General features: G+C 41.5%; 1 protein-coding gene across 1 annotated transcript in view; it reads right to left on the bottom strand.

The window, feature by feature from the left end:
- OLFM3 (olfactomedin 3) overlaps window positions 1-13346 on the bottom strand; it is an 87764-nt gene extending 74418 nt beyond the window's left edge. The window contains exon 1 of the mRNA XM_006103630.3: window positions 13243-13346. Coding sequence (XP_006103692.1) covers window positions 13243-13311 — 69 coding nt within the window. The 5' untranslated portion in view covers window positions 13312-13346. The remainder of the gene's footprint in view (window positions 1-13242) is intronic.
- Between the last annotated feature and the right edge of the window lie 237 nt (window positions 13347-13583).

Raw genomic sequence — 13583 nt, 5'->3', positions numbered from 1 at the left:
TTAGGGGCCATTTGTTCATCCAATTCTGTTCTACTTGGTGGGAAAGAATTTTCAACACCAACCCATCACGTTCAAGAGATGAGAGAAGATCTGTCAGGGAGTAAAGACAGAACATAGAAAAATGCCTCCTTCCACCCCCATTTGTTAACCCTCATGGTAAATCACTGGTTTTCTTCTTTAAAACATAGTTGTGCTATTGATTTATTCCCACAGATGTAGCCTTTTCTGTTTTGAAGGGTCATTGTTGCTTTCATATAGTTCCTTAAATATAAATACTTTCACATCAGTGTTCCAGAGATAATAAAAAACTTTAAAAGGAAGGGGTGAGGAGTAGGTAGAGAGTTCTGAAAGGAATATTTTTTTTTATTTTCATACTAGAGGCCCAGTGCATGGATTCGTGCACCAGTGGGGTCCCTCAGCCTGGCCTGTGGGGATCAGGCCAAAACTGATCTCTGGGGTCTGGGATGTTGGTGAAGCAGATTCGGGGCTGATGGTGCCCCAGCAGCAACCTAATCCATGGTCAATTCCGTGAGGAATCAGGCTCCCTCCTCTACTGGTCGGAGCATCTGCCCCCTGGTGGTCATTGCACATCATAGCTACCAGACAAATGGTCAAATGGTAGGACAGTTGCTTAGGCTTTTATATATAGGTAGACTAGAGGCCCGGTGCACGAGTTGGGGCCTTTCAGCTGCTAGCTGGGGCCTTCCTTCTGGCTGCTGGCTAGGGCCTTCCTTCATTCCATGCCACCCCTTGGTGGTCAACGTACATCATAGCAAGTTATCGAACTTGCGGTCTCCTGGTCGAACTCCCAAGGGGACACTTTGCATATTAGCCTTTTATATATATAGATGGCATTCTGGAATAATGGGAAATTGGAAAAGATGAGCCAAATGAGTGATGTCAGGTTATACAAATAGCACATTAGGTAAGAACTAGGATGTATGGCACACGCAATATATTTTGAACACCAATTTACTGAAAAATAAGCTGCCATTTATCTAAATGCCAGGCAGTGTACTTGATGGTTCAAAATGTCACTTTATTTAAACTTCACATAGACCCAGAAGGGAGGTCTTATGTTCCCTGTTTTATTACTGAGAACCACATGATTTCACATAGAAGTAACATGCTTCAAGCAAGACAAGTGATTTATTATAATTTCAATCAAGAAATGTTATTTATTGCATTTTTTTTGTCATTTGTACCATATACTAATTGTGACAGAGGTCAAATACAATGGGGTTTGTTTTTTGTTTTTTGTTTTTTGTTTTTTGCATAAAAGCCAGAAAGGAAGAAAAGAAGCAAGTGAAGAAGGAAATGAGCTTTCTTAGTGTAAACTGAATTTTCATGGGAAATTTAAATCATCCATGTTCACTTAATGGACAAGATAATTTGAAAGTCATCTCATCTGTTTTTACAATGAAGTCTAACAACCTCTATTAGGCTTCACTTTTCAAATACATTTGTAGGACAAACTTAGCTTATTATGTGATTTGGAAATAAGAGGCATTTAAAAATATTTTGTAGCTCATGCTGTTCACTTCTATAATTAACATAATTCGTTTGGATGGTTGAGATTTACTCTAGTAGTTTTCAGATGAAACTCCCTCCTTCACATGCACACACACGCACACACACGCACACGCATGTGACACACACACGCACACGCACACACACACAGGCACATGCTTTGATTTTTCTATTTCCAGGCTCTTAGTTCAATGCCAGTGTTATAGTAGCTCACACGTTCCTTTTACTCCCTTATAATGTCATCTCATAGCAAGGGAAATATGAGAAGCATGTGAGTCACATAAATCTTTTTTTTTCTTGCTTTTGTCTCATAAAACTAAACTTAACATTTTTCTTCTTTTACATCTGTTGGATGATTAGAAAGACCTCATATAATAGATTGAGAGCCATACGTGTGAGCCATATCTCCTTAGGCATATTCTGGACACAAATAAATTGCTAAGTATAACAAACTACAGATTTCTTTTCATTAATACAGCACATTGAAGTAAGATTTTCTTTTGATCTCAGGATTAATTGCAAAAACAAACAGGAACCCAGTTTTTCCTGTGCGGCTTCAGTGGGGCTGAAATGATATATTCTCTTGGACATGGGAAGGTGCTGTTTGACACTGATAACCCCATGTCAGTCAGCATACAACTTTGTTATATTGCTTTAAAAATTCTCAGAGTAGAGTTTTGCTTAATATGGTTAAAATATACAATCCCACTGGCTGTCAGCCCCCTCTTCTTTCCTCGTTACATGACACTAGAGGCCCGATGCACAAAATTCGTGCAAGAGTAGGCCTTCACAGCCATGGCAGCTGCCTGGATCCCTCCCTCACAGCCACGGCAGCTGCAGCCCTGGCTTAGTCTGGAAGGACGTCTGTTCTAATTAGCATATTACACTTTTATTATTATAGATTGATTTCCAAGACTCAATGGATGAGTCCTTCCTCTAGTAGGATGTGACTTCTTAGGTAAATGAAGCCCAGGCTGAGGGGTTGGGGAGTGATACACCTTTCCACTGTCTATTCTAATCTGGAGAAATTCGAAAGATACAGGGAAGATCTTTCACCATCCTCCCCAAGTGATGTGGGTGTCATGTTAATTGGTGATTGGCCCAGACTTCATAACAGGCTTACAGTAATCATTCTGTGATCTTGGTTGTAACGTGGCTATCGAATTCATGCAGTTTGAACTTTGGGGCTACAATTTTAACATTATAATAGAAATTTATTGCATTTTTGAATGAAGAGAAGACAGAACACGTGAAAAAGGAAGGAAGAAAAGAAGGAAGGCAGAGAAAAATTAAGAAAGGCAAAAAAGGAAATTTCTCTTAATCCAAAATGAATAAATTTACATCATTAAAAAACCCACTTGTCAATAAAATTTGAAATCAGTATGCAATCTGAGTAACAGTTTGAGGTGATGCCAAATTCTAGGCCAACTTAACCAAGCCAGGATTATCTTGTAACTCAATGAAGATATAGTAGAAGGTCTTTTATTTGGGCGAAACCATTCCAACCACAAATTTGCTATCAAAGGATAACAACAGTTTTAGTAATTGAGTAAAACTTTTCATATATGATGGTGGTGATACAATCCACAATGTAAAACATCTTCAGTCATGACTTTCATGGGAGCCCAATGAGCATGATGTGCATGAGGCAGAGACACATAATCACAGTGATATCATAGGGCTCTTGTGTTAAGATACGTATTGGGATTCTTCTCAGTAATTTATGTTCTGATTATTAAAATAGGTAGTGGTTACAAAGCTACCTAGGTAGATAGAGATGAGGATAGGTAGATAGATAAAATACAGAGATACTTAGATATATAGCTATATATATGTACATACATATGTATGTATACATTTAAATCTGTATTGTTGAAAGTATTACATAGGTCCTCCTTTGAGACTTCTTGCCTTTTAATGGGCTACTCCTTCTTCCCTTCACTGTCAAACTGATCTTCCTTTAAGCATCACCTGACCCAGGAGATGTTCTTTTATGCCCCCGTAGATGTCCATTGCCTCTCCCATGCTTGCCTCCTAGACAAGTCTCTGTTGTAGAGCAGCATACAGCATTACGATAGTAAGTATACCTATATGAGTCCTCCAGTAGAAAGTGCTAAGGGCTTTGGAGAGTAATAACTGTGACTCCTTAAAAATTCTCTTATCTCCAACTCCAACCACAGTGCCAGGCATGAGCATTTGTTGAAAAAACTATTACAGTATGACTGTCAATGGATGACTCTATCACAGGTGACGATTATGATCATTGGGAATCATCCTTTTTTGGGACTAATTATTTTCTTTACATTGCAAATTGTTGTAAAGCTAAGAACAAATTTCTGTTATTTTAAATTAAATAAGTAAACACAACAACCCAACATTTCCCCCTCTACTGCACACGAAAGGGGGTGACTCCGGCTCGTCTTTTATGGAATGTCGCCGAGCCCTCATCGTGTTTGACGGCACCTTTATTGTGCATCATGCCTTGGTTCTCTCAACGAAATTGTTTTCATCTGAAGACGTGCCAATGCCTTCGGCGGATCAGATTTGACTGATGAAAAAGAAGGAGCCGTCATCGTCATTTTACTGAATCAGAGCAGCCAATTTATTTGTATTTTCACTGTCGATTACAAATCCAGGATAAACATTTGACATGCAATGCTTTCAGAAGTCCCATGCTGGCAAGTCAGTGAAATGACAACCGTTTAGATGGATGGTGAGGTTCTCTAGGCAGACCTTACCTAACAAAAACAACAAAAGACTCGCTGCATCTTACAGATGTCACCTAGGGAACACTGTACCCTGTCAGGTAAATCAATTAGCATTATGTGGAATTTAATTAGTCTTTAATAAGCAATTTTTATTTCTATTTAGCCTATCTTACTTTATAATTTTTAGACCGCACTGTAATTTCCAGGTATGGTCTCTTAAATCTTAATATCGACAAGCAGGGACAGTACTGTTATTTGGCTAACTTACATTCTGTGCTTATTTACACATTAATTACTATCATCTAAATCAGCAATTTTCAACCGGTGTGCCGTGAGAATTTTTAAAACATGCAATACCTGACTAATCATAGGCACTGACCTCTTTTCTCTGAGATTGTCAGATAAAAAAATGTCAACAGCCAACACATCAATGTTGGTGTGACTGAATCACAATTATACCAGTTTTTTCATCAAATCACCAAAAAAGAAAGAAAGAAAGAAATTTTTTGTTGTGCTGCAGAATTTTAGTAATTAGTGACAAGTGGCCATAAACTTAGTGGTTTAAAGCAACACAAGTTTGGTATCTTACAGTCTGGAGGGCAGAATTCTGAACTAAGTCTTGTGACGTTAAAATCAGTGTCAGTGAGGCTGTATTTCTTTCTGAAGGCTTTAGAGAATCCGTTTTCTTGGCTTTCCAATGTCTAGAGGCAGCCCACATCCCTTGGCTTTAGGCCCCTCCCTCCATCTTTTAGATGTTTCTCCACATCGGATTCTGTAGAACAATTTAGTGAATTGCCTAAAGCCATAGAACTGGACATCTGAAGATCTGATGCTAAGGCCCTGCTTTCCTCCTAATTTAGTACTCTGTCCAGTTTCCTCATTATTCTATAATTTACCCTGATTTGGTATGGTTTCTCTCTTTATCTTCATTTTGCATGTTAAGGTAATATTAATTAGGTTGAGTCCCTTGAGCGGCAACTTTTCCAGAAGCAATGATTACATACAAATGGACAGAATGCAATCAGGTTTCTATTGCCTCTCCATGTGCAAAATTGAGATGCAAGTAAAGAAAGGAAAAGGACCTGATTAATGCCTTTATTTATGCCTTTTCCTTCCTTCTAGTTCTTCTTACTAAAAGACATTCAACATTCGTGAACTAATTAGAGGCCTTGTTCTAAAACTGAATGCCAACACAACAGTTAGTAATAGAAGGGTAACCAGGTCTCAGATGAATGAATACAGTCAGTGGGTGTGTGTGTGTGTGTGTGTGTGTGTGTGTGTGTGTGGTGTTGGTAGGGAGAATAATCTTCACTTGCGATGCTTCGATACACATTGCCAGAAGTTATGCCCCATCTCTAAAAGCTTCAATCTATCCCCTACATATAAACAAATACTTATCTCTCCTCAACCCTTCTTTTTCTTTTAACTATCTTTTGTTCACATCTGAGATGCACATCATAAGCTTGTTTAGTTTGTAATTCCATCACTTCTTCAAGTATTACTCCACTTCATTTTAGGGTGAATATTTGGACATGGAATCTTTTCTTGTTTTGACGGATGGCAGGGGCAGGGGGAGCTCATGATGCTTTGCTGCCTATGAGAGAGACTGAGTAAATTCAGTCCATCGCATGCCCGGTTTGGAGCCATCACGTGACAATTGCTACCTCTTTGGCATGAGCTTCTAAGGCTCCATATGCTTCCTCCTGCATATCCCCAGGGTGCTTTAAGGTAGATGGCAGTCACACTGCTGTCCTTTCACTCTCTGACGTGGTCTAGCACTCAGCTTGTTGTCAAGAGTAGAATATATCTGTAGCAGGATGTAAATAATCAATGATACCGCCAATAAAAAGTCTCTAGTGGGTCCCGAGCCATACAGTATTTCAGCTTGTTCCGTACTGAGGCGATAGGCACTAAAGATGTAGTCATCCTGCCACAAAGTACATGGAGATGTAAAAAGACTCGCCATCGGTGCTAATTCCCCAAGCAGCCATTGACGCCCATCTTTCCCGGAAGTGACGGTGTCTTGTAAGGCAGTGTTTCACCAGGGACACTTCGGTGAAATGTCCTCTGTCTGAGGCATTCCTGGCATCTGGGCTTGTGTCCTCCAGGAATGCTGGTTAATCATCATGGGATAACGCGTCTGAGTCACCGTCAACGTAGTTTGAAAAAGAAAAAGAATCGTCTCCTCCAAGTATGCCCTCTCCTGGGGGTTATCTCGGTAGCTGTTTGCTTGAGATGGTGAAACAATTTTATGGCTGACATTTCTTGTCAGAGCATTTTAAGCTACAAAGTTAATTATTAAAATTCTGAGTTTTGGATTATATTTAGAAGTTGTAATTCAGATAAATCTAACTCCACTGTACCTATGTTTGCTTTTAATCATTGGGTGTCATTCTGTAAGGTGGGGTGTGCTCATATAGCAATGCTGTACAGAACCGATATTACTTTTTCTGTGGTACTAGTGTAAGAATATCTACTGAGAGAATGATTTCAACAGGATTTTTACATCCTTAAAAAAAACCCAGTCACTAAAAAAAGAGATCAATACAGATAACATTCTAATTTTTCCAATAAGGCCAGACATGGCATCCAATAAAGGTTGTGAAACAGTTAGTACTCATTAATATTCAAACTTATAAGCTATGCAAACAAAATGGATACATCCATACAGCAAGGAATACGAGGATAAGATGAACTTTGCCACAGAGTGCCATGAAACACAGCAAGTAATTCACAAGAGGATCAAGGTCCTCGCATCCCAGAGTTATCAGATGTAAACAACAGCACTAAGGATGGTGAAGGAAGACAGGAAAGTAATAAAAAAATGTAAAAAGGCATAATCTTGCAGCATTCTTCAAGACAAATGGCCTGATAGGATCATTTTAAGCCCTTGAAACCAAGATTCTTAAAATCAGTCTTTCTTCTCTTCTCTGTTTATTTGATATGAAGGGAGCCTGGGCCAAAACCAGAGATTATTTTCATGCATCAGTTATTGCAGAATTTTAAGTGTTTTAGTGCTTCCTTGACTTCATCTGTCCATTCAACGTTGCTTGTTAAAAATCTTACCTGAGCCCGGCCCGTGTGGCTCAGGGGTTGAGCATCAACTCATGAACCAGGAGGTCATAGTTTGATTCCAGTTCAGGGTACATGCCTGGGTTGCAGGCTTGATCCCCAGCAGGGGGCATTCGGGAGGCAGCCGATCAATGATTCTCTCTCATCATTGATGTTTCTCTCTCTCCCTTCCTCTGTGAAATCAATAAAAACATATTTTTAAAAGAAATCTGATCTGAATAGATGCTGTGCTGGTTGCTAGGCAGGGAAGAATAAGATGATGATCAAGACCCAGAGCCTGCCCTCAGCTACAGTATAATGCAGCCGGGGAGACACAATACATTCAACATCCGATTAAATATAAGAAAGGGATACGTATGATAAGAGTGACTAGAAATAGAGTATTTTGCAAACTTGGGGGGAAAAGGAAATCCACTTCAGGCTGTTCATTGAACACCTGCTCTGTCAGACACAGTGCCAGGGGCTGCAGGTGCAAAGACAGAGCACGATTCTTTTCTTGTAGGAGTTCTTAGTTTATCAGTGTCACCTCCTCTCAAGCGTGAGGAGTGTCAGGGAAGGATAGACGGGGGAAGTGATATTTGCGTTGCATTTAAAATGTAGGTAGACTTTCGACATATGGAGAAGCGGAAAGAGCTTTCCAGGGAGAGGCAAGAGCAGGAACACCAGCATCTGGGATCCTCCTTCTGAACTCATCTCTGTGCTTCCGAAAGCTTGCCCTGACAATGACAGAAGGCACAGCTTTGCGATGGATGCTTCACAACACCTTATTTTTAAAGCAAAAAAAGAGATAAATGTTCCTAGAAAACGACTTTTAATAGTCTCAACACTTCTGAGTACTTTTATTAGCAAAATTACTGGCATTATCGCTAGAGATGGTCTAAAGCTGTTCCTGTGTCTTGGACAGCCCTCCCTTAAAGAAATTTCAAAGAGTAAGAAAAATAAGGCAAATCTCACTATAGCATGGCAAGTAGTTTTGAGATAATACATTTCTTAAATATTAGTTGTTCATGAGTAAGGTCTATCCTAGACATTATGTAGCTGCTCTCATCTACTTTTTACCCTTCATGTTATCTACATGGGTTGAACTCAGAGAAGAATCAGTTTATTGTTTTTTATCTTATTTTTGTATTGAATTTATTGGGGTGGAAAGGGTGAACTAGATCTCTGGGGCCTCTTCTCTAAGGGCACTAATTCCATTCATGAGGGACCCATCCTCAGGACCGAATCACCCCAAAGGCCTCATATCTTAATATCATCACCTTGGACAGTAGGTCGACAATATGAGTTGTGAGGGTGGGAGAGGTGCAGAGTCGGTCATTCTAAAGTTTAACAAAGAAATTTTAAGAACAGGTAGACCCCTCGTCTTCCAGGCGCGGGCACTGAGATCACACCTTTCCCAGAGTCACTCACGGATGTGTCGTCTTGGCGGCCAAGGAGGGAAGAGACACGAGGGACCGACTGCACCCTGCTTTCCCTCTCAGTGGAGCAGCAATAAATGGTCCCAATAACTTTTTTTTAAAGAGAATAGTTGCAAAATACAGGAAATAGTAATTTTACAATAAAGGAAAGCACTACAAGTTTAACCTTTTCAAGTTGCCAAGAGGAAGAGGGGAAAAAAGAATAATTACTTTCTGCAAAGTACAGATGTAATAGGATCCAGGAAGATGGGAGAAAATGAGAGTAGAAAACTCATTTGCTCTTTCAAAACATGGGTGGGCTGCACTGAGCTCTGGCTTCCTGCCCCATCAGGGTTCGCTGGGGAACCCTGTAGGCCTCACCACGTGCCCTCCATCCATACTTGCTGTTCCGATCTGAGTCGATCCCGCGGTAGAGAGGATCTCCCTCGCACACAGTGGGTTCAGGAGAAGAGAGACCATTTAAGGCACATTTTAAAGGAGACTGGTACCCACCTCGGTTCATTTCTCGTGCTGCTCTTGCTTTTTATCAATTTCATTACAAAATGGTCGGAACTTTAACCAGGTGTGTGTACAAAGTCACCTCTAGCCATTGTAAGTCTGATGATTGTCTTTTGCAAATTCTCTAACACGAAGGCACTGAGACACGGTGTATTACATTACGAAGCCCTTAGCAGTATAATGATTGCAGAGCTCTCAGCTCCCGTCATGTTTATATGGCTTCAAAGCAACTGTCTCATGTAAGGCGAGTCCTAAGTGGCTGGGTTCTTTTGTTCAGAAAGAGCAGTGTGTGCCTGAAGATTATTGCCGAGTCATGGTGACGGTTCAGGTCTGTAGTGGGAGCGAGGACCGCGGTGGGAAGTTCTTCCATCTATTTCCAGGCGAGAAGATAATGAACGCATCCTCCGTCTGAGCATGCTGGGGCATTCTGCAAAGTAGTTTTCACACAAGTCTGACCGCCTAAAGCTCACGGGCCCTGCCACGTGTGACGGTGGCCACTGGTACTCAAGTGTCGGCCTCGGGTGTAAATTTTCTCTTGGAAACCTGTGCGGCCCTGTTTGCATCCTCCTTTCTTCTGAGTTCAGCCTCGCAGAGCAGAGAAACGCGTGGGTGTGATGAACGGCAGCTACTATTTTATCATCACATTCAAACAATGGTCTGCCAAAACTCTTATAAGGAGCAAGGCTCACTTTCTTACTATCAAGGTCATTACTGGACTCATTTCCTTCCCTTGAAAAGCACAGAGATGCCATCTAGCAGCTGCCCTCGGCAATTTCCTGCACAGAAACCGTCCTTTCTCTCTAAAAGCAACAACTGAATTCCAGCAAGCTTTCACTTTCTAAAAGAACTTATCGAGAGCAGGGTGGTTTGGCACACAGCCTATACTTCAGACGCTCCATCACAAATGGAATTAATTAATATCTCCTCAATAGGCAAAGTGATAGACCCATGAGTTCTAAATGGAACTGGAAACTCGTTAATAAGATTTTAATTAAGAAAACATAATTCTCATCATTTTCCTGAGAGGAAAATTGATCGTCTGTCTGCATAAAAATACAAATAATTAGCGGTGTATTGCCTTCCTTTGTCGAAAGAAAATAGTGATCTTGCCAATTTTCTGATGTATTAAATGAGAGGAAAGAAAGTAATCAGTACATGCTGAAAGTGAGTTCATCCTGTCAATCTAGAGGTTTGAGCATTTTTTTTTTAACAATTTAAAGATAAAATTGAGTTTCAAGTGACTTATCTTACCATAAGATGGCGATACTTAAGCACTTTATAAGATGTCATATAAGATCTATAAGTTTCAATCTCAGGTAAAATGATGATAAACATTAATATTACATAGTGTTTATGAAATGGAACTGGTAATGTTGTTAGAAAGCCTTTTTGTTTCCAGGTAAATTCATATACAATGTGCACCCTCTAAGATTTAGATTTCCAACATTTGGTGTATGTGATATAATGCTACACATAAAAAAATCTACTCCATTTTAAGAGCTCTTCTGGTTTGTCAGTGTATCCATGTGTGAACATACATATGCTTACTGTAAACATAAAGGTAATCACATACTTGAATAAATTTATTACTTGAATAAATTTATTTAAAAATGTTATTATGAAATGTCAGTCCTAACATTAGTGTTAACAAACCAGCTGTTTAAAAGTACTGTGCATCCAAGTGTCATCACATAATTATTACTTATTTGTCCCAAAACTGTGATCTTGCGTGGTGTTATTGGATTTTTAATTGCAGTTTTACTAAGCATAATTTGCATTATCAATATTAATTTTATTAAGTAAACCCTTAAGTAGTTAGTATAATAATCAATAAAATTTGAGAAAATTCCTAGGTTATAACCTGATTGACGATTACTTTGAGAATTGAATGGTGCCATTCGTGATGGGAGATGGGGTGGGGTGATGGTTTGGCGATCAACAATAGTTGGATAAAACATACAAAAGTAGCTTTTATTCGCCTTTTAAGCAGTGTTTTCCTCCCCCTGTCCAGAACCGTTTATGAACATGTGGATATTCTCTCTAATGTCCTATGTGGCAGAGAACAAGTGGCCGCCTTCTCCTCTTTGCACACTGAGGGGCAGTATCTAGAAGCTGAAAAGGACAGTTTGAAAAGTTAATGTGTGTGCCTTTCCTCCCTGAATTTCTCACTCATTTGTACCAAACCGCCACAGTTAAATCTACGAGAACACCCAGCAATAAGCTTATTAACACTAGAAAAGCTCATATTGACTAAAAGTGGATCATTTATTTGGAGGAATCATCTCAATATTTAACAGAAGCTTTTCCTTGTTTATCTATTAATGTGAGAAAGAACAGAGGACAAAGAAGTGAAGATACTTATGCATTAAAGATACCAGAGAAATCTCACATGAGTTCATTTTTAAAGAATGCCAGAACTCGCTTTAAGTCAAGTGATTTTTTTCCCCCTGCAGTAATTCGGTGATTAGGTTCAGTTTTAAAAAGCATTTTACTAAGAATATTTCGAGTGAGGTACATAATGGAATGCGTTTACAAGTTTTAACCAACATAATATAGTGACAGTGGTGTTACTGTAGGTCCAGAGGCAAAAAGAAAAATAAGATTTAGAAAATGTAAAAATAAAGCCCACACTTTTTAGTTAGATGTAGCATGCTTTAACGCGGTCCATGAAGATCACTGAGGTGGAATTCACAGACACTGAAGATTTCAGGAACAATATGACCACAACCAGAGCTTTAAGATAAAATGATTTGATTCTCATCAAGTCTCTCTAAACACGAAAAGAACACACAAATAATTACGAGTCTATAAAACGTGACTCTAACTTTTCACGATGCACTACATTGGGCCTAGAAATATGGTCAGCCACAGTATTAGATCATGCTTGGTTACACCTTAATTAGTTCTTATTCAGTTATGAAAAGAAAATTAATCTCTCTCCACCACCGAGATGATGGAAAGCTTTAAATAAATAACTCCCCAATATCCCCCAATACAGCTTTCAATGGCTGTAACATGGCATCATCTGTCCGGTTGTGTCAAATTGCTCTTGGCCAGTTAAACAAGTGACATCATTTTAAAAATTGTAACTCTTGCTCCTTTTTTTAAAAATCAGACGCCTTATTTCGTATGTAGTATAATTAAGATGATCGTACAATGCTGACGCTCTCAAATTCTCTCACTTTATCATCAAGACTTTCCTCATTCGCCGCTGCAAGCCTTTCTCCGGATTTTCCTGCCTTTTTATAACAAGGGCTCAGCGTTCACTCCGGTGGCCGGAGCTGGCTGATTTTCAGAGTTCGACAGCCAGGCGACCCCGCAGCCTTCCCAGGACTCTGCCTCCTGCCTCTGATCACCCGTGATCAGAACTTGCTGGGCCCCCTCATCCCTCCATGAACAGAAAGCAGCAGAGGAACCCCAGCCCCGTTCACCCACGCCTGCCTCCCGGCCGAGGGGGCCAGAGTCCGGCTCGGCCGCTGTGCCCTGCGTGTTGCAGGCAGCAGCGCCAGTGTTTTCGGCCACAAACCGCAGCACGTCTGCCAGGGGAGTATTCCTCGCCGGGATCCGCTGGGAAAAACACACAGCCCTCCTCCGCTTTCAACAAAGAAACGGCTCCGCTCACCGGCTCCTCATCCGTGTTTACAAATTGCATGATTTCCGCCGCTGACTCCCTGGCATTACCCCCGGCGACTTCCCAACAGCACCTTAGCGCCCGGACCCAGAATGAGCCCGTTCCCCCAGAGCCGCATTGCCCGCTGCCCAGCCTCATTCCCTTCGCGCCTGGTCCCTCCCCCCTTCCCGGACTCTACCTCGAGGCGCTATTCCTCCTGGGCAGGCAGTTCACCTTGTTATCTACCACCCAAGCCACGGGCAAAGGCTGGGCGTCACAAGGTGGCCCGGACAGCCGTCTTGCACGCCTTTTTTTTTGGGGGGGGGGGGTATGTATTTGCATTTTTGGTCGGTTGGTTTCCTATGGCATCTTGATTTCAAGCCAAGAGTTAACAAATCGCGCATACCTGGGAAGGACCGAATCCAGCCAGCAGCGACAGCAGCAGCAGATTGAGCAGGTGCGCCGTCGCCTGCATCCTGCCCCGGGTTGGGTGCCGCCTCTTCACTCTCTCTTCTGTCGCCGCTCCAGTGCCACTGCGGAGACCGAGACCTTCCCCTCCCGTGGCACTTTCCGCCCGCGGGGCAGAGCCGCGCGGAGACCGAGGCAGCGGCAGCCCCAGCAGCCGCCCTGGGGGGCGATCATTCCGCAGGCATCTCGGAGCGGGGCGTCCGTGCTGCTCACGCTCCTGGCGCGCAGCCCGCAGCTCCTGGCGGGGCGTCTGCAGCGGGCGCTGACCGCGGTGCTGAA

The sequence above is a fragment of the Myotis lucifugus genome, unplaced genomic scaffold, assembly GCF_000147115.1.
Source record: "Myotis lucifugus unplaced genomic scaffold, Myoluc2.0 scaffold_497, whole genome shotgun sequence".
Classification (NCBI taxonomy): Eukaryota; Metazoa; Chordata; class Mammalia; order Chiroptera; family Vespertilionidae; genus Myotis; species Myotis lucifugus.
Note: the sequence above shows the minus strand (reverse complement) of the source record. Positions and strands in the feature narration are given on the sequence as shown.